This window comes from Lissotriton helveticus, chromosome 6 (assembly GCF_964261635.1).
Source record: "Lissotriton helveticus chromosome 6, aLisHel1.1, whole genome shotgun sequence".
Classification (NCBI taxonomy): domain Eukaryota; kingdom Metazoa; phylum Chordata; class Amphibia; order Caudata; family Salamandridae; genus Lissotriton; species Lissotriton helveticus.
The window spans coordinates 1,589,552,572-1,589,572,421 of record NC_136067.1 but is presented as its reverse complement, the minus strand read 5'-3'; the positions used below and the strand labels follow the sequence as shown (position 1 = coordinate 1,589,572,421).

Below are 19,850 nucleotides of genomic sequence, written 5' to 3'. Positions count from 1 at the left end.
TTAAGTGGAATGAAAAAACTGGGGGTGTCTCTCGTAGGGGTGGCCAATGTAATTATGAGCGTTGCTTAACACTGTTAAGCTAAAAATCTGTACTTCGCATAGTGTGCTGCCCCACTGGTATTGTGCTTCATGTGTCATTCCCTCTCCAGATAAATAATACGAGACACACTTATAGGGCCTGTTTCCGTTGGTTGGGTGGGCTTGGCTTGGGGATAATTTTGCAAGCAGACCATTTAGAGGATTGGGCTAATTTTTGATCTGTTTCTAATGTTTTCTTCATATTTGTGCTTTAACATGCTATATTTGGATCCCCGTTTTTCTCCAGTTTGCAGTAAAAATGTGGTGTAAAACCCACCATTTGAATCAATTTTTTAAAAAAATCTTGCGCACCCTCCTTTTGTTTTTTGGGTTTGCTCGCTTCGCTCGCTTACTCGTTATATTAGGGTACAACATTTTTCGGCCCACCACTTTCAAAATCCACCAGCCGCCCCTGGCCCTACCCCACCCTGGAAGAGACCGAGATGATACTAGAATACTGCATGCCCACCCTGGTGGATCCTGTTCCCCATCCTGTGATGGTTCCTGTCCCCCCCCCCTCCCCCCAGTGATGGCTCCTGTCGTCCCGTCCCCCAGCCTGTGATGGCTCCTGTTCCCCCCCCCCCCCCGTGTTGGATCCTGTCTCTGCCCTGGGTGGCTTCTGTCCCAGTCCTGGAATGGCTCCTGCAGCGAGGGTGAAGTTCTTGATGGGCCTCTTCTCAAAAAGGCGCAGCTCAAAATTAATATGAAAAGGTGGGCCAGTGAGCAAGTGAAAGGATGGCTGGATGCATTAGTGAAGGGGTGAATGGATGAATGAAAGATTGAATACATGGATAATGAGAGGATGGATGGATAGATGAGTGAGTGGAAGGATGGAAGAGAGAAAAGGTAAATAGCTGTATGTATGGGTGGAAGGGTAGCTGGATGGGTAAATGGGTGGATGGATGAGTGAAAGGATGGATGAGTGAAAAGGTGGATGATGATTGAGTGAGTGGGTGGATGCATGAGTGAAATGATGTATGGATTGATGAACTGATAAGTGCAAGGGTGAATGGATGGACAGATGAGCGAAAGGGTGGATGTAAGGATGGATGAGTGAGTGAGTGAAAAGGAAGGTAGATGGCCAAAAGGATGAATAGATGAGTGAAGGAGTGAAAGGATAAATGGATGAGAGAAAGGATGGATGAGTGATAGGGTCAATGAATGGATTCATGAGTGGATGAGTAGATGGGTGGGTGGATGGATGGAAGGAAGGATTGCTAAGTGAAAGGGTCGATGGAGAGAGAAAGGGAGGATGGATGACTGAAAGGGTGGAAGGATGAGTGACTGGGTGGATGGATAGTAAGTGAAAGGATGGCTGCATGGGTGAAAGGGTAAATGGCTGGATGGACGAGTGAATGAATGGATGGATGGGTAGAAGAGTGGATGGATGAGTGTACAGATGGATAGGGTGAAAGGGTGGATGGACGGATAATGGATGGATGAGTGAAAGGATGAATGAATGGGATGGATTAGTGAATGATAGATGGAAGGATACATGATGGATTGGTTTGCAAAGGGTTTAATATGTTTGGATATGGCTGGGCTTACTTATATACTATTGCGCGACCACTGATGTGTCCGTAAAACGTATCCAATTGTCCTGAAGTTTTGTCCTGAATTTTGACCTCCTGTCCTGAATTTGTGTCCTGAATTTTGACCCTTTGTCCTGAATTTTTACACTCACCGTCCTGAATTTGCACCAATGCCAGTTGGTCACCCTACTCGGCACGCGCAGGTGGAAGGCTGATTAAGACAGGTTTTCATATTTTTGCATTAGGCAAATCCTCGGCTGTGTAGTTTTACGGGTTTCTCTAAATTGCCCAGTGACTCAGTCAGTGGCGAGCAGGCCCCCTGTTATTAAACATCCTTGTGTTGCACTGCAGAAAGTGGCGCCCGAGAGCTTATTGCAGTCTGCACAATCACGCTGCCTGGGAAGAAGGGGGCGCAAAAGGGTGACATGGATATACTTGCTATAAGGCCATCACAGTGGGGTGGGCTGCATTGACAGAGTAGTTAGTGCCCTTCTATTTACGGTGCTTTTCATAAGTTGAAAGACCTTGGAGTTTCTTGTTGCTCAAATGGGTGTGATTTATGGTATTTATGTTTCCTTCGTTTTCATTGTTGGATTTCGTTGCTTGATTTTGCAAGTAAGAAAGTGTCACTCGTACTCGTTGACATGTCATTATGAAAATGTCACACATAGCAAGTTAAAACCTTGACAGCTATGCTGTTGGCCGAGTTGCACTGTAATTGTGTTCTCTCTGGGATGTAGGCACTAAGCAGTGAAGATGGCCCTTTAGTTCTGGGCTTTATTCAGGAAGGTTCCTTGCATGCTAGGCAGACTATCTCATTCTTTTTAAGGACTCAACAAAGGCAGGCCTTTTCCTTGGTTATGGGGTATGTTCTAAATTGCATCAGAGAAAGTAGCTTCCAGACTCTTGTTCAGTCCTTTCTCCTGTACTGTGCACCAAATTGCTCTGAGCAAAAAGATAAACTTGCAAACCTGGCTCACAATCCAGCTTTTAGGCAGAAACGGTGCAATTATGGCCACATCAACTAGCTACTCAAATTTCAAACTGCACTGAGTCCTTTGGGGGAAGTCAATCAGAAACAAATGCATCTTACTGTAGTCAGCTCCATGGAAACAAGCATCCTAAAAGGGGCATAGTAACTCGAATATTAATGGTGATGGCAACCATTCCATAAATCCACTGGGTTTGTGTTTCTAACCCAGATATCCTTTAAACAATCGAGGGATGTTGCAGGGCTCAGCTTTCTGCAAGAGCCAGATGATGGATAGAGGGGATGGGTAGGCAGCCCATCACAACTGTCACGCTGTTTTATGGTGTCCTTGCCTTTGACCACAAGTCATTGTTCAGGTATCTCCTCACAGCCAAATTCTGACCTGCCGGAACTTGCTTGACCCAAAGCATGAGGCACAAACTAATCTTCCATCTGCTATGAAGGGGTTGCGACTTCCAAACCGGGAATACAACAGCTGGCTTACAATGGCTAACAAACAGCGAGAAAATGGAGAAAGAAAAGCCTCCAAGGGGACATGAGCAAAACACATTTTGGCTATTGTGAGGAAATGCCCTTTTTGCAGGATCATCCCCACTTTTAACAAGATATAGTGCTGTCTTACTGACTCTTAGCATTGGGACACTGAGGTCCAGCACCCAGTGTATGTGCTCGGACTCCTAAAACATGCAGAATTAGGTAATCCCAGATTGGCATAGTTAACTTCTCTGTAAATATCTAGAATATGTTACTATGGTTAACCAGGTTAAATGTCACTAGTGGACTGCAGCACCTATTGTGCCAACACTATACTAACAAAGTGAAAACATGACACTAGATTTGCTCCTGCAGCCTTCCACAGCAGCAGCAAATTTGACCTGAAAAAGGAAATCCTTTGCCAGGCCAAAAACTTCCTTTTCAATTCTTACAAGTCATCCCTATGGCAGGCCACAAGTTCCCAGAGAGCAGGGTGCATGGTATTCAAAATGTAGAACATGTACATTTAAGTTTTCAATGTCCTGACAGCGACAAATCTCTGAAGTAGTTTTCACTGTTGTAAGGCTGGCTGTCCCATATTAAAGCACTGGGTTACAGAAGAGCGCTATATAATGCATAACTTCAGTTTAGGACTAGCTAAGAACACGGTTCAAGGACTAGCCATTTAAAATCTAAACTCATGGTAACTTCGGATTCAACATACTGTTTTAAAAAATTCCCTTTTTTTTTTAAAGTTGCCCTTTTTCTTGCCTAAATCCTATATTAGCCCCTTTTGGGATTATTCCCAGCTGTTGCTTAGCAGCCAGGTGTGCATTTCTCTAAGGAAAGATAACAAAAGAGCCTTGGCTCAGAAGTGTGACCTCTCCCTAACAGGATGGCTTATGGGATGTGGTCACCAACTGTACAAGCTTCAAAGGGGCAGCTCCTATTACAGGCTGATGTAACTCACCTAAGCCTGTGTCTGCCATTAACACTTGCTACCTAACCAGAGTGGCACCAATGGCAATGCGAGACACCCTGTCCCCAACTAGTTTTGTAGGGGGAGTTCCTCAATTCCCTAGACACCTCAGGGGTATGTCCATTGGTCTGACCCATGGATGGAAGTTGTTGACATATTGTATTTGGGCACTGAGATGCACTGTAAGATTGATTAGTGCTAAACCCCCAGGAAATTATATGAGATTGGGTAGGATTTTTACTCCTATTAGTCTGGGAGTCTCACCTACTGGACTACAAGCACTACTTGGCTAGTGTCCTGTTAAGCTTCAGGATCACAAAAGCTGCAAAAAGTCTGCATCAAACAAGAGCACTGCTGACCAATACCAACCAGATTTGCGCTGGATCCTGTTGGTGGCTTCTGAGAAATTGAGTCCTAACTCACCAAATGGTGCCCAAAAGGTCTGGACCCTTGGATGGTGTTAATGTGTACTCCTTTCCCTTCAAAACTGTGAAAGAGGACACTTTTAATGAACTTTTTCTTAAAAATCAGAGGCTACAAAGGAACTGCCACCGAACCGCGGCTGCTGTCATCGCACAGCTGGTTGGATTCAACTTGCTAGTTTGTGCTACTGAAAGCAGCTCTACTTCCAGAAAAGTGTCAAAGTCTCAACATTGAGGATTTCATCGGGACCAACGCTGAGCAGCACCCCTCTCTTTTTGAGTCCTCCTTTGGATCTAGTCAGCAGCCCTCCCTCCGATAAGAAAAAACCTATAGAAAAAGAGTTATCAGAAGGTAAACTTTTCACTAAGATGAACCTGTACCCTGTAGCCGACCCACGCTATATCTATTTTGACTTTGACCCAGTCTAGCACAATCAGATACAGTTTTTAAAAGCTAGAAAACTCAAAAACTTCTAAAATTCATATGTCTGGTTCCTCTGATGCAAATTTGCCCTTTTGGTGTCTATTTACTCAGTAAAATGTATACTATTTTTTGAAAAATTGGAATGGGATTTTTATTGTGTTGTATTGCGTTTTCAACATACTAACTCTTTTGGTATTGATAAAAGCTTTACACTTGTTTCCCTTGAGTTAAGCCTGACTGCTCTTTGCCACAGCTAACCAGGACTGATAGTGTTTAAATTAAAGTAACGTACTGGGCTTGATACAAAATGGAGGCATTATTTCTTGCTGAAGTCTCACATTCACTGCAACTAATAATCCACTTTCACATTTATCACTGACCCTATATAGTTCCCTGCAATCTTTGGAATACATACACACAAAGAGACCCACATAGTGGAGCACCCCACTCCTCATGTATACAAACAATATTCAAAAATACACACCTCTCCCACTCGGGGGATCTCAGATCCCTAGTCCTGGCAGGCTACACAGATTTCATAGGACGAACCAATGGAAATTCTACTTCCTTTGAGTTGCAGAGTCACAGACCCGTTCCCTACGACTATACATCACCCGACATCAACTCTTAGGTTGGTTCACAGGTCACTTCCCAAGCTACCTTACCCCAATAGCCAGTACGCGGATGCTACTCTTGTACACCACCATCCGAACAGCCTCTTTTAGACATCACCTAGAGCCAGGAGTGTGTGTTGTGGGGGCGGGGGCAGGGTCACCTTATCCCTCAGCAAATCATAGGCTTCTCTGCCTGCTTGTAGCTATAGGCCAATTCTCATGGTGAGGTAGTTTCTTCCTTCTTAGCAGCAGGTCCCAAACCCAGGGAAACAATATTCCGAAGGCACAGATAGCTTTAGTCAGTGACACCATGACAACCGTGGGCTTGTGTCTCCTTCCTGGCAACTCTGCCTCTAGTAGTGACAAAGCAGGAGCCTCAGCGCCTGCATCATCCTCTTTGGAGACTCGAACTATTACGAGTGTCCAAGGTGGAGGATGCAGAAACCAAATCCCCAAAAGCTGCTCAAACGGATATAAAATGGCAAACTGAGTGAAGCACCGAAGGCCATGTTTTATCGCTTTTCTGTGACTGCTATTGGTGCGGGTGTGCCATAAGAAGGGCCACTGGAATTGTGGAGTTGTGGCTTTTTTCTCATAACAAGTGATTTATATCATAATCCATCAACTGCTGCATATACTCTGCAGATTTTAACAACAAAAAAAACTGTTTCTAGCTTAGTATGGTTCAAAAGTTACTAAAAACGCAGCGGCATAGCTGCCGTGTAATCACTTTGCAATGGTTAATTGGTCACTTTTCTCTTGCTTATTGTTATGCCTCTTCTCTCCCTCAACTATCATGGGTTCCGGAGTAGCGTGATATATTCACTGAAAAAGCGCTTCAACACCCCACTGTGGTTAGCAAGCGCTATATAAATGCAAACCTTTTTTCCTCTTCTATCCCTCCACTATCCTTCTCAATCCCAATAACTAACTAATATATCCACCACTCAAATTACTTTCATATTTCACTATAATAATTCACCAATAATCCTTTATTGGCACCGGGGTAGCGTGCTACTCCCCGAAAAAGCGATTTGATGCCTCGTCAGGGATAATAAATGCTATTTCAATACAATACAATATTTGGGAGTTAAACTGGTACTAATGAGGTGCGACCTATTCCCAGACAATGTTACCAAGGGTAAAAATAACAAAGTAAAACTACTACAAAATATGCCACATTATGCAGCATAATTTGGCTTTTTCTTTCCACATAATTCAGACAACTCTGTTGCATAATTTGGCCCTCCCATGCCGCATAAAAGTGGCTCTGGCCATACGGTGTGCCTGAGGGGTGGCAACTCTAAGTAGTTCAAATTATTTCTACGGCATGTTCCTCATTGACTCCAGAGCCATTATTTTGCGAACTGTATGATGTCGATTTGCTATGGGTCTCTGCGGCTTACACTGTTTTGAAACTGCCAGGCCTGCTGGGAACTTGGATTAGCAAGAGGTTCGTTCAATACTCTGAGCAAGTCCCCTGTCCCTCCATGCCTCTGACCACCCCTTTCATGAACCCCAAAAACATAATGCGTGTAGTTGCGAATTTCTGGACCGGCATGTCTCAATACACACATTTTACTCCCTTTTGTAAAACCTTCATTTAGCAATGAACAAAATTCCTCCGTTTGAGAATGTCACTTATTGCAGAACATTAATGACTTTAATGCCATTCAATACCGATTGTTCCCAAGCATATGCAGGTACCGCAGATGCTGTTGGCAAGATATAATGGGCTAGCTTTAACAAAACTACTTCACAAGAAAAAGAAAAAGAAAGAAAAAGGTTATATGCCTTCCCCAAGTTCTGCAGCACCGTCATGTCTAATTTAATAAACACTATTTTGAAGAACAAATTATATCACACAAATCTGATAAAAACAGCTGTGCGTTAGAAAGACAGGCTAGGCACAAATACTTCGGCCAAGACAGCCTGTGATCATTACTTCGGCTTGGATTTCATTTTCATTACGTAAGAGGCAGAGTTTCAGGGAAATAATTTTCCTTTTCAATCTAATCGAGTTCCTGGCTTTGAGATAGTCTATCACCAGATATTAGCTTACCTATTGAACCGGTAGATCTCTCTGATGTTTCCAAACAGGGCAGCGCGCTCCTCGGTCCCCAGGGGAAGCCGGGATTGGTCAGTGATGCAATCCAGGTAATCCTGTGAATGAAAAGAGAAGAAAGCTTGAAGCTGCTTTTCTGCTCAGCTCGCCAATGGGCCATCTTTAATTGGGAAAGTTGAGTCCATCATATCGGTTTCAAGTTATTATTACAGTAGGCCTTTCAGTGGCGACGTGCCCAACAAACAGTCATTCCATTATCAGACATTACAATGCTATCTGCTCATTCAAAGCAAGTAAATAACGAATGGACACAGTATTGGCACAAAGGCATTCAGGCTTCACTGGTACTGACAGTATAATCGCCCCATTAGGGACATGTTTATATGACATTATCTTTCTCCCCATTAAAGGCACGTTTGGTTGGTGCCAAAATGTCAACTTCTATCTGAGTGGATGCTTTGCCAGCACCTGCATTCACTAGAAATGCTCAGAGTTGAAGGAGAGGGGTGGGAGGGGGCTGTGATTTCAAATTCAAGAACAATGGTTTTCAGTCCAGGGTGCGCGCGTGGTGAGGTCACGCGCTGGAGTGAGGTCACGCGCTTGGAGCCAGGCGTGCTGCACGCAATCCAACCACAAACCGCGCTTTCAGCCATGCTACACCTGGGCCTCTAGGAAGATGAGTTTTTTTCTTTTTTTTTTTGTTCATGACTTCAACAATAATGTGCCTGTTTCAACCAGTCAGGATTTTACCCGTCCAGTAATTATAAATTCCTTCTGAGGAGATGGGTTCCTGTTCAGGTCCTCAGGCGTGCAAGAGGTTATATATATATCATTCGTGTGCAGTGGGCTGTAACCCGCCGCGAGCGGAGTTCATTCCTGCTGACTTCCAGTCACTGCACCAGAGGCTTTGTTTTGAGTCCGAGTGCGCGTGCTGGCAGAGGCCTACTCGAGTTTAACGTCAGTCAGTGATAACGGTTGTCTCCGAAAGCCTGACCAATCACGACTGCTTCTGAATGGGTCAAGTCCACTTGAAAAGTTTATGATTTTATAACCTGTCAAAACGTTTAGAGGTGAAGCACTGACAGAAACAAAATGCCGTTTATTCGTGGAGGGCTTGGCAATGGAGTGAGGCACAATGATGACACTCCACTGAATTATTTGGTTATGGGCAGTGCTTTAAAACAAAATACATACGTTCTGGTAGTCTCTATTCAACGTACATATTGGCTCCTCAGAAATGCCAGTACTCTCCCATTAAACGCACTGCAGCAGAGCTGAAAAGTGCAGGGACTCTCCCTTTCAAGTAAAAACAAGCATTTACAATGCAATGGTTTTGCCTTTGTTAAAGTTTGAGCTATTGGCAATGCTCTTGACATTATTTTTATTTGTTTTTTTTTAACATAAATAATTGGCATTGTCATTTGCAATGCCACTAGCTTTATCTTTCGCAAATGACACCCACAAACACCTACAGAGAGCCCCCCCAACACACACCCACACAGAGCCCCGCCCACACACTACGAGCCCCCCCACACACTGCGAGCCCCCCACACACTGCGAGCCCCCCCACACACACTGCGAGCTCCCTCCACACACTGCAAGCCTTCTCCACACACTGCGAGCTCCCTCCACACACTGAGAGCCCCCCCACACACTGAGAGCCCCCCCACACACTGAGAGCCCCCCCACACACTGAGAGCCCCCCCACACACTGAGAGCCTCCCCCACACACTGAGAGCCCCTCCCCCACACACTGAGAGCCCCTCCCCCACACACACAGAGAGCCCCCCGCCCACACACAGAGAGCCCCCCCCACACTGCGAGCCCCCCCACACACTGCAAGCCCCCCCACACACTGCGAGCTCCCTCCACACACTGCGAGCTCCCTCCACACACTGCAAGCCTTCTCCACACACTGCGAGCCTCCCCCACACACTGAGAGCCCCCCCACACACTGAGAGCCCCCCACACACTGAGAGCCCCCCCACACACTGAGAGCCTCCCCCACACACTGAGAGCCCCTCCCCCACACACTGAGAGCCCCTCCCCCACACACTGAAAGCCCCCCCACACACACAGAGAGCCCCCCGCCCACACACAGAGAGCCCCCCCCCCTTGTCTGGCAATGTACATCAGGCCCTCAGAGTTAATTGTGAAGAAAGACAAGAAGGAGAGAGAAATGGAGAGATGGAAATGAAGGGTAGGAAGAAGAGAGAGATGAAAAAGGAGAGAGGGGCAAAGAAAGGGCAATAGGAAAATAGAGAGTGCAAGAAAAGAAGGAGAGAGAGTTGGTGACTGAAAGAAGAGAGTGAGAGAAGGCAAATAGAGAGGAAAGGCACACGAGAGAGTGCAAGAGAGAGAAGCATGATAGATAAGGAGGACGAGAGAGGACGCATGAGAGAGAGATCAAGAGAGAGGGAAGGCAGGAAGAAAAGTAAGGGCAGAATGGAGTGAGAAGGCAGAAAACAGAAAGAGTAAAAGATAGAAAAAGAAGCCAAGATGAGGAGGGAGATGGAGAGAGGACGCGGGAGTAAGAACAGGAGAGAGAGAAAGCAGGAAGTAAAAGGAAGGTAGGAGGTAAGGCATAAACAGAAGGAGGGAGGGAGAGAGCAGATGGAAGAGGGAGCAGGAGGGAGAGGGACAACAGAGGGAAAAGAAAGCATAAAGGAGATGGAGATAGAGATAGAGAGAAGAATGATGGATAGGGAGGAAGAGGAACACGGAGAGGGTTGGAAAGAGGAAAAGAGAGAAAAGAGAGAAAGATAAAGAGTTAAAAGAAAAAAAAGAGAGAGTGCAGGAGAGAGAAGCATGATAGAGAGGGAGCAAGAAGGAAGGAGAGAGAGAGCAGATGGAATAGGGGGCAGGAGGGAGAAGGAAGAGAGAGCAAAAAGGAGAGGGAGATATAGAGAAGAGAGAAAGATGGGTCTGCCAGAGAATAAATAAAATAAAATGTAGCTGTAAACATTCTATAACGAAATCAGTGATCATATAGTGTTTTCCGACGAAATTATGTTTTTTAAGGCGTGGTATACAACGGTACCTCAAGTAGAAATATGAAATAATATACGCAGCGACTTGAGCCTTGGGGGAAGTAAGTTTAAGGATGTTCTTTTTGGACTACGTCTGACGTGTGTTTGTGCTGAATGTGACCTAAATTACAGTTTAAGAACTACTCGGCCTACATTTTAGTGGTTATCTTTTTTCTCCGAGGTTTTTCTGCTTCTTTTGCAGGTACGTGTTCCACTGGACGCTACTGGATTACTCTGGTCAGAAAACGGGCGTAAAATGAACCCAGAAAGTGTCATAGCCAATTGAATACCACAGAACTGACAACATAAATATTATTTCACATGTTGACTATAAACACCTAAACTCTTACCCCATTTCAGTCCATGATGTGTTCTCTCACCCCACATAGCCTGGATGCACTCACCGCATCCACGCCCGCACGCGGGACACAGTGCACCTGCCGGGTGCCGCAATGGTCTGATTACATGGGATAGCATTGGTGCCCGTGTACATTTACATCAATATTTGCACCAAACCTAATGCACTGTTCGGTCAGTAAAGGTGTTGCTTTTGCACTTTTGCCCGCATGTAAAATGTTCGCATTTTTTGCACGAGTCTGTGCGTGCGAAGGTGGCTGCAAAATTACATTAACCCCATTGAAACTCGACGCAATAAGGCAAAGTTGGTGCAAACCCACGCATTCTGACGCCTGCCTCCTATTCTCCACACGTCCAACACGGAAGCTGTTTGTGACCACACAAGATGGCCACCACCTATTGAGTGGTGACTATTTATGGACAGTGTTTCTTAAGGAAATAACACCGTCCTTTAATCAACACGGCCCAGAATAACAGCTAGCTACCACACACCGATACAAACCTCCTGCCTCTGGAAGTCGCCAGCGCTTTTTTGTGCTGGTGCTTGTAGGTGCTGGCCAACGACACTCATTGCTGGGGACCTAGAGTTAATTCTTTCAGTGATATAGGTTGACCCTGGGAAAAGAAAGGCAAATGGAGAAAGGGGGACCAGTGAATGGCAATATAGTGAGAAAGCAGGCCTCAAGAGTGAGGTAAAGGCACAGGAAGTGGAGGTGAAAGAAAGGGGCGTCAGGTGGAATCGGGTCTGGCAGCCCAGGTTCTAAGAAATCACAGCATTCGCAGTGCCGACGACTGTCTTCGAATGAGAACTCTGCACCCCCACACTTTTGTTTCCCTCAAACATTAAGCTGTGTAGGACATCTGGACGCGGGCGCTCTTTCTGCTACCCATGCCTGCCTGTGGGTTTAAAGTTACCGTCAGCGACGGACCAGCGCTGGGTCGTGTTTGCCCCTGGGTCACTGCCCTTCACCCACGGAGGGCGCGCAGGCGGGCAGAGGCTGCGCATTAGCACACGGAGCTGCTGTGGGTGAGGTGCGTGGGTGGAATGGCCACGAAACATGAGCCTTTGGCACTTCGTACCCAGCACGACTCCTACTTGATAATTGTTTATGTTTAGAGAGCCGGCCTATGAAGCCTAGGGAGCGAATGCAGCACCAACCACGCACACACACAGACCCGCTACCTTCTAAACGGTGCATGTTCGCTTTAAATACGGTCCCCGTTCTAAAGAGTGGGTACAACCCCTGCACAGCACGCGCGAGCGCGCTCACGCACGTGCACACACACACGTGGACCCGCATACCTACTAAAGGGAGTACATTCACTTTTAACACGGTCCCCGTTCTAATCAGCGAGTACAAGCACATATCCTACACAGCACGCGCGCGCACACACACATACTCTCACAAGCGGACCCGCATACCTTTCTAAAAGGTGAACAGTGGACATACACAAATACACACAGTGCACAACCCCACCCTAAACAGTGCTCGCGCGCGCACGCACACACACGGTGATAATGGTACGAATGCGGCCTGCCCCTTTTATGGAGAGATTAACTGGGCCGAGCTGCGAAGGGTCCCGAGCGCTGTTCAAACAGTTCAAGGGGGAAAAGTGCAACTCAGAGTCCGCGGCCCCCGCGACTGTGGAAGGGAAACAAAGGTGGGGGGGGGAGGGGGGGCAGTTGTAATACTGTAACCGCCGGCAGTAAAAGCTCCTCGGCTGAAGGGCCACTCACTCCTTGCCTGAAGTGGGGCAAGGTTTACTTTCCACCTCTCTCGAGACGCTGGGAGCCCCCGGACGGACACCTCACACCACAGGCAGAGCCGGGACATGACCCGTCAATCACTTGCGGGATGAAAGAGAAGTGTGTGCTTGTGAAACCAGACGCACCCCGAACGCACACGTGAAACGGGCACTTACGGCAGAAACGTGCACGAACTGGGATATATTCACATCCAGGCTAATAGTGTGAATGTTAGGACATATTAATAAAACAGCCACGTTTACAATCTATTATTATCGTTATAAATAAGTCTCAGCTTCTGTGCGCAATCAATGCCTTACAACAAACGACCAACTTCTTTTATCAGCGTGTTTTTGGGCTGATGTCTCACGGGGGAATTTGAAAGTGAAGGCGGGTGCCCTCAATCCCGGACCGAAGCTGCGGCCAATCGCAGCACGGCTCCAGCGATGACGCGGCGGCTCGAGAACCACTCCTAGCGCGGCGGCACTGAGGGGGCTCGACCGCCTCAGCCAATGGGAGGGCAGCTCCTTCGTTCTTGCTCTCCGCGTCCCCGGCGAGGTCCTCATGTTATTCTCGGCCCCGGGCAGCGGCGGCAATCAGGGAGGCAGCGTTTGCACCGTAGTAGGAGGCGGCAGAGCGCTCGGGGTGCCACTAGTGCCTTACCAGATTCGGGGGCGTTCCCGAGAATCGGCTTTCGGCTGACGTAGCGTGACGTCGGCAAAAGCCAAAGAATCTCGGGAACGCCCCCGAATCTGGTCCGGCATTGACGGACAGGCCCCTCGTCCAATGGCTAGGCTCCATTTATGGAGCCAGCCAATGAATGACGAGGGCCGACCCAAAGCCACACTACAGTTCTCATCAGGTTTTCGCCTGCGCGAAAAAGATGCGCAGAGCGCATCTTTTCGCCAGGCAAAACCTAAAAAAGTGCAGGTACTCAGTACTGGACAGAACCTGCCCATTTAAAGCACTGATTACGGGCTCCATAATGCAACTTAGATTGTCTGTCTCACAAATACTAGGGTGCAGGGCACTGTGAGGGGTCCCGCTGTAAGCCTTCAGCCTCGTTACTCTATATAGTGGTGGAACTCATTAGTGACTTGCAATAGCCTTATAGTGTATGGCAGGGGGTACTTTATTCCATCTATTAAGATAACATACCGCTTGACATTTTAAGATAGGTGCTGAAAAGAGTGTAGTGATTGTGCTTTTGATGCATGTACCTAGTGCTTCATACTCTTAACGAGCCACCGGAGAGGATGACGCAGAAACCCAAATCCCCAAAAGCTGCTCAAATGGATATAAAATTGCCAACTGAGTGAAGCACCTAAGGCCATGTTTTATTGCTTTTTTTCCAGAGAAAGCTGGATCACTTAACACGAACAAGAGGAGCATGCATTCCCTGCAAGTTTTTATATGTAGCACAGACTCCTGACAATTGAAACTTAAAAAAACAAGCCCCCAGGCTTGGAGGTCTAATGCAATGTTCCAGTAACTGAACAGCTGCTTGGTGATGAAGACTGTCGTCACCTTTTAATAAAGCGTTTACCTTGTTTGCAAGTCACGTTTGTCAGACACAAGGATGAGGTAATAGCATTGTGCCAAGAAACCACAAAACGAACAACAGTACCGTGCCCTTAACACATAATGCTACCAGCCGAGAAAATCAACTTTGGAAAGCTTATCTACTTTCAGTAGCAAGCTGATCATTTTTAAATGAATATTTAAGCAAAGTACCTGCATTTCCATTTATAGTGAATAATTACAGAGTTGGTGGAATAGACTTATGCAGAATCCTTTACCATGGAATCCCTGTAATGCTAACATATTGGCACACCTTTATTTAGTCATTGAACAATGATGTCCGGGGGAGGGGCTACTAACAGGATCAACAGGAAACTGGGTGATATTTGAGGTGCCATTCTTCCCTGGTTAATAAATGCGCCACTGACGGCTGTGCAATATTAGTATTGTGAAATAGCACAGTTTCTAGCTGCTCCCTTAAGTAGTGTTCTAAAGAAATAGAAGAGGGACTAAAAGAGGTTCTCACAACTTGTCAGCACACCACATACAGCACAAGCAAGGGTCTTTAAAATACACAGAGGATAACCGATGGCTGTTCTGTATAAAAATGGTTTGACTTCCTTGTCATTTTACTGAAATATTAAAACAGAATATTCAATATTTATATGAATGCTTGCAAAATGGTATGAGTCAGGTGTTGCAAATACCTTTGGTTAGGTACATTGCAATGCAGTGAATAGCCATCAGAATCGTTCAAAAATGGCAACTTTGGAGAATGCATTGTAGCTTCTGCCTTTATTGAAATACTCATTGCCATTCTTAGTTTCTCAAAGCAGATCAACACATGAATCCAATGATAAATCTTCTCAAACATTTGGAAGGAGTCTTGGATGGAGTCCCGTGTATTCCCGGTTAATGATCTATATGAAAATAGCAAGCTCTTATTTTCTCTCAAATAGGAGCGAAATCCAAATATCCTCTGAAGAGGTTTACAATTTCTGAAAATTCAAGAGTGCCTTGTCCAAATTGGACTTAAAACTCTAATTCCCAGGTTTATTTGTGGCATATTCACTTTGATACATAAAGAACAGGAAGTAACTTTCATTTATAAACTTATTCACAATCCTTGTATTTGCTTTATGAATTAAATAAAAAAAAAACACAAATGGGCTGAAGTTCTTACAGTGTCCCTCCATACACACCTAACAAAGCACTGGTTAAAAATATTTACTTCCCGCTACAAATCCAAGGTTTCTACCATATTAGCAGAAACTGGACACCGCCTTATTCCCAAACACTGTGGTTAACGTTAATACTTTAAGCTGGAATTGTATAAAAAATACATGGTTGTGTTGCAAAAGCACAAACAGTACTCCCCTGCAAATTATTTTCCAGTGTCCTCAAGTAAAACACTTCTGGAACAAAATATCAGATACGCAGAGCAAAATACTAATAACCACCAGAAACATGCAACCTACCTAGGCTTACTGAGACATCAGATTTGCCTCATTAGCCAATGGGAAAAAACACCCTCATGTTATACTTGCTGTTAGAGGTAGCTTAAAATGTTTGCTGTTAATAAACGCTTGAAAATCTATCACATCATACCTGGTGGTCTTGAGTGTGCTTTGCATATAGGTGTGAGGTCAATGTTATTAGTAACTCAGGTCAGTACAGTCAATGGAAATGAACTCTGAGCCAAAGGGGGGTCTTAGGAGTATTCCACACCTCCATGAAGCAAGAAATAGTCCAATATCACTGAAACATTCCCAGGAGTCGTAATACAACTACACAATGCTACTATAATGGCTCTTGTATATATCGATACACAAGTTTAGTGTGTAAACAAATTTAAGCTGATAATATCATCTCCACCTTTCGATCAGAAGAGTTGGCTGTTATTTTATTTACTTATTAGTGTGAACTTCCCCTAACTAGGTTTAGAGCACCATAGAAAAGCGGGTGTGAAAACACCAGTGTAGAGGCAATCACACATAGGATATGGAGTCTCTCAGATTTTTACTTTCCCTCCCCTCCATCTTGCTTAACCGCTCTCTGGTCCTCCACTCTAGCCTTCCATCCTGCCGCTTGCAACTCGTCCTCCTAAAACGTTGTCATTCTGCGCTGTCCACCCACCCGTTGCGATACCTTGAGATATTCATAAAAGTGCATTACATTTTCTAAATTGTTAAGACTTTGAAATTGTTCCAAACCCAAAAATGTGCAAGCAGGTAGATACAAGTGGAACATTACAAGACTTTAGGCTTCATCCTTCTCAATAGAAGCATCGTCTCAATTGAACATGTCAAGACTAAGGGTACCAGTGACAGTTCTCCCAATAACAATCTAGAACAGTCATATTCGTATCTGTCCATGGCATCATTTTGTTCAAAATATTTCTTTAGAATCATATCTGAAATCAACATTTCAGAGCAACGAACAGTTAACAATTGCTTCTCCTCCTGTAAATTGGTAGTCCATACTAATAATATAAAGAGAGAGACCAAACCTTTGAGGCGGGTAAGCTCCGGAACCACTGCGCCAACCGGAGCACCGTATACAGCATTGGAAAGGTGAGGCAAAGAAGAAGATGGACATAGGCTATACACCAGCGCAACATATACTTTGGAAGGGACAAAGCACGTTGTGGGACAAAGTAGTCCGTTGGAAGTAGCACCATCTCTGAGGTGGGCGTGTGCGTACGTTTGGAGCGTGAGAATAGCGTTCTATCACGTGTGGCGGCTGAGTACGCCGTGGAATGTGAGAATAGCGTTCTTTCGCGTTGGAAATGTGTGGCGGCTGAGTACTCCGTCGGATGACGTTGACGCGGCGTGTGGCGGCTCAGTGCACCACGCCCTGTTGTTTAGTACGCGCCGTGAAGTGCGTGAAGAGGCCAAACAGAAGACACCGGGCATGATGAGCACGGCAGGACGGCTGTGCCGCATTTGCAGACTGTGAGGCCAGAACTTCAGAGCAGGTACACACGCGTCGGCGCCTTAATCAGCGGATGCAGAACCCGGGCACGATGTGCACAGCAGGACGGCAAGAGGCACATATCGCTAGGGCGCTTTCTAATTGCAGACATTTCTGTCATACCCGGACAATGTCAGGACGGGCCGCTAGTTATTAATAAAGAAACGTTGAAATGAAAAACAAAGTTTCCCACCATTCTTCCTATGTTTAGCAGGAAACTGACATCACTAACACACAAGTGACAAGAGCATCACATCAGTGAAAGAAACACTCCCAAGGCTTGAAAAACAAGCATTTGCAATACAACCGGTCTCGCATTAGTGAAAGTTAGAGCTATTGGCATTGCAAATGACAGTTTTTTTTTGTAATTTTTTTTGTTTGCAGTGGAGTGATTATTTGTCTTATGTAAAGAGATGGGAAGGGAATGGAGAGGAGGAAACAGTGGAAAGCAGGGGTGGTACGAGTAGTGGTGTCAAAGAAAGAGGAAAGATGGATTTTGTACACATGTAAAGTGCCCCTCTTGCACTGCAGTTACACCACTGCACAAGTGAATAGGAAGATTACACACGGGCGAGCACCTACCTGAATATTGTATTTATTCTGTATTGTTAGTAAGTTTGTAGATATTAAACTATAAATGTTATAAGCCATTTATGTTTATGTAAGCTTTCCACCTTCCTTTTGGAAAGTGTAGGCGGTAAGAGCAGAGTTGAAGGGATAACAACAAAAGGGTCAGAGACGGAGTTGGGGGCACACAGAGAGTTAGCAGGTGACAGGGTGCAGTGAAAGCAAACAGAGGCAGCTGTTCCTAAGCATTGGGCATCTGGACGCTCATTTTCAGAGACCGCAATGGAGCAAAAGCAACCACCGGGGCACGCTGTTTATAATCTGCTGCATTCATATTGTATCCAGATGTCTATTATAATTTGTTTTAATAGGGGGAAAACACAAAACTAATAGTAGTAGTAAAAGAGCCACAGCCACAAAACGCATTTCCCTGTGTATGGGGTCTGTTTGACCTGCTTTGGGATGTCAGTGTATTGTGAATTAGGAGCTCAGGCCGCTGTGCGCGGAGTTCAGTAGTTTTTCCTGGGCTGTACCCTTTTCTGTATGTGAAAGCTGGGTTATCAAGCAGTCCTCTTACAGCACTAACCAGCAGATCCTCATATTGGGGAAACAGCCACTACAACGCGGCCGTTTCCACGGAAACATTAACCACGCATGCATTACAACGCATGCGTGGTTACCACGAAAGCCTTTACCACGCATACCATTACTACGAGGTACGTAGTAAAGGTATGTGTGGTAAAGGGTAACAAAAAAAAGGGGGGCTTGGGGGGGTCTCCCCCCCAAAAAAAGAAACTCACCTCAAAAAACGTCGTTGTGCAGGAAAACGGTGTCCTTTAAGAGGAAACGGAAAGAAACTTCCGTTTCCTCTTAACGACGTACGACGTCACCACGAAGTATTAGAGGAAAAGCCTATGCGAAGAAAAAGCATTCCGTTGTAACGCATGCGTGGTAAAGGCATGCGTTGCAACGAAATTCGTTGTAAGATCACATATTCCTCATATTTGTTGCCATCACAGTCGAGACGCACTAAACCTGGATCTGTCCCGGCACTAACACTGGGTAAGGGAAGCAACTCGGCTCACAGCCATTATCACGCATAAACATGTGCACAGAAGACAATATACTTTGAAGCAGGCTGAAGATAGAAAGTAAATGAGCATGCGCTCAATAGAGACTTTTCTTATGCCGCAAAAATAAAACAAAGTTTTAATGTCGATGTTACCTCTTATAGCAAAGCACTGCACTGATATGGAGCACTGTTGTTAAAGCATGCAATAAGTTCCTTACTCTGAGTGTATGCGTGTTACTATATCTGCTGTTGCTCAGTGTTTCACTTTCACAACTTTCAGCTGCTACACAAACATGTTTGAGCTTCAGGGTTGCAACTGGATGAACATATTAATGTGAATGAGTCTACCTGGTTATTAAGAACAGAATGAATGAATGAATGAAGGTAGCCGTTATCAGTAAGAGACCCATCTGTGCGTTTTGAGAGTTATCAGGAGAGAATGAGGGTGGTGTCAGTTATGTCATTAAAGCGATCTGAATATCAACATGACAGATGGCTTGACATAGGTAGGTATTTTAAGTAGCACAGTTCTGTGTGTCACCTGGTGCTCAGAACAGCCTTCTGAGTTTGTGCGCCTTCTTAGCAGAGCACAGGGGAGATAGGGGTCTATTTTGTGCTCCCATGGTTTCAGTTGGGCAAACACATTTCTGTTTAGCCACTTTCAGGGCTATCTTTCAAATAAATGATTAACAGTTGATTTGTAGATTAGATGACATGAACAGTAACATCACTCATGAATTCACTGATGACATCTAAAATGACATCGCTGATGACATCATCCACGGAATCTAGTCTTCCTTTTACCTCCAGTAAGATCCAGACAGGTAGATTTCAAAAATTGCCACTTTGCAGGTGACGAACAGAGCATAGCTCTGTGAAATGGCCTGAAAGACTAAAACGATGTTGATAGCCTAGATAATAAAAAGGCAGACCAACATAACCAGGAGGAACCGCAGACGTTTTGGGATGACCAACACAAGCAAACAATGAGTGAAATCGTCCAGG

At 45.4% G+C, this 19,850-nt stretch overlaps 1 protein-coding gene across 2 annotated transcripts in view; it reads right to left on the bottom strand.

Annotated features, from left to right (window-relative positions):
• The window catches only part of PLEKHG1 (pleckstrin homology and RhoGEF domain containing G1), a 288,105-nt gene that overhangs the window by 133,997 nt on the left and 134,258 nt on the right, over positions 1–19,850 (bottom strand). For both annotated transcript variants that reach the window (XM_078649385.1, XM_078649384.1), the window contains exon 3: positions 7,577–7,677. In XM_078649385.1, the coding sequence (XP_078505511.1) occupies positions 7,577–7,677 (101 nt within the window). The remainder of the gene's footprint in view (positions 1–7,576; positions 7,678–19,850) is intronic.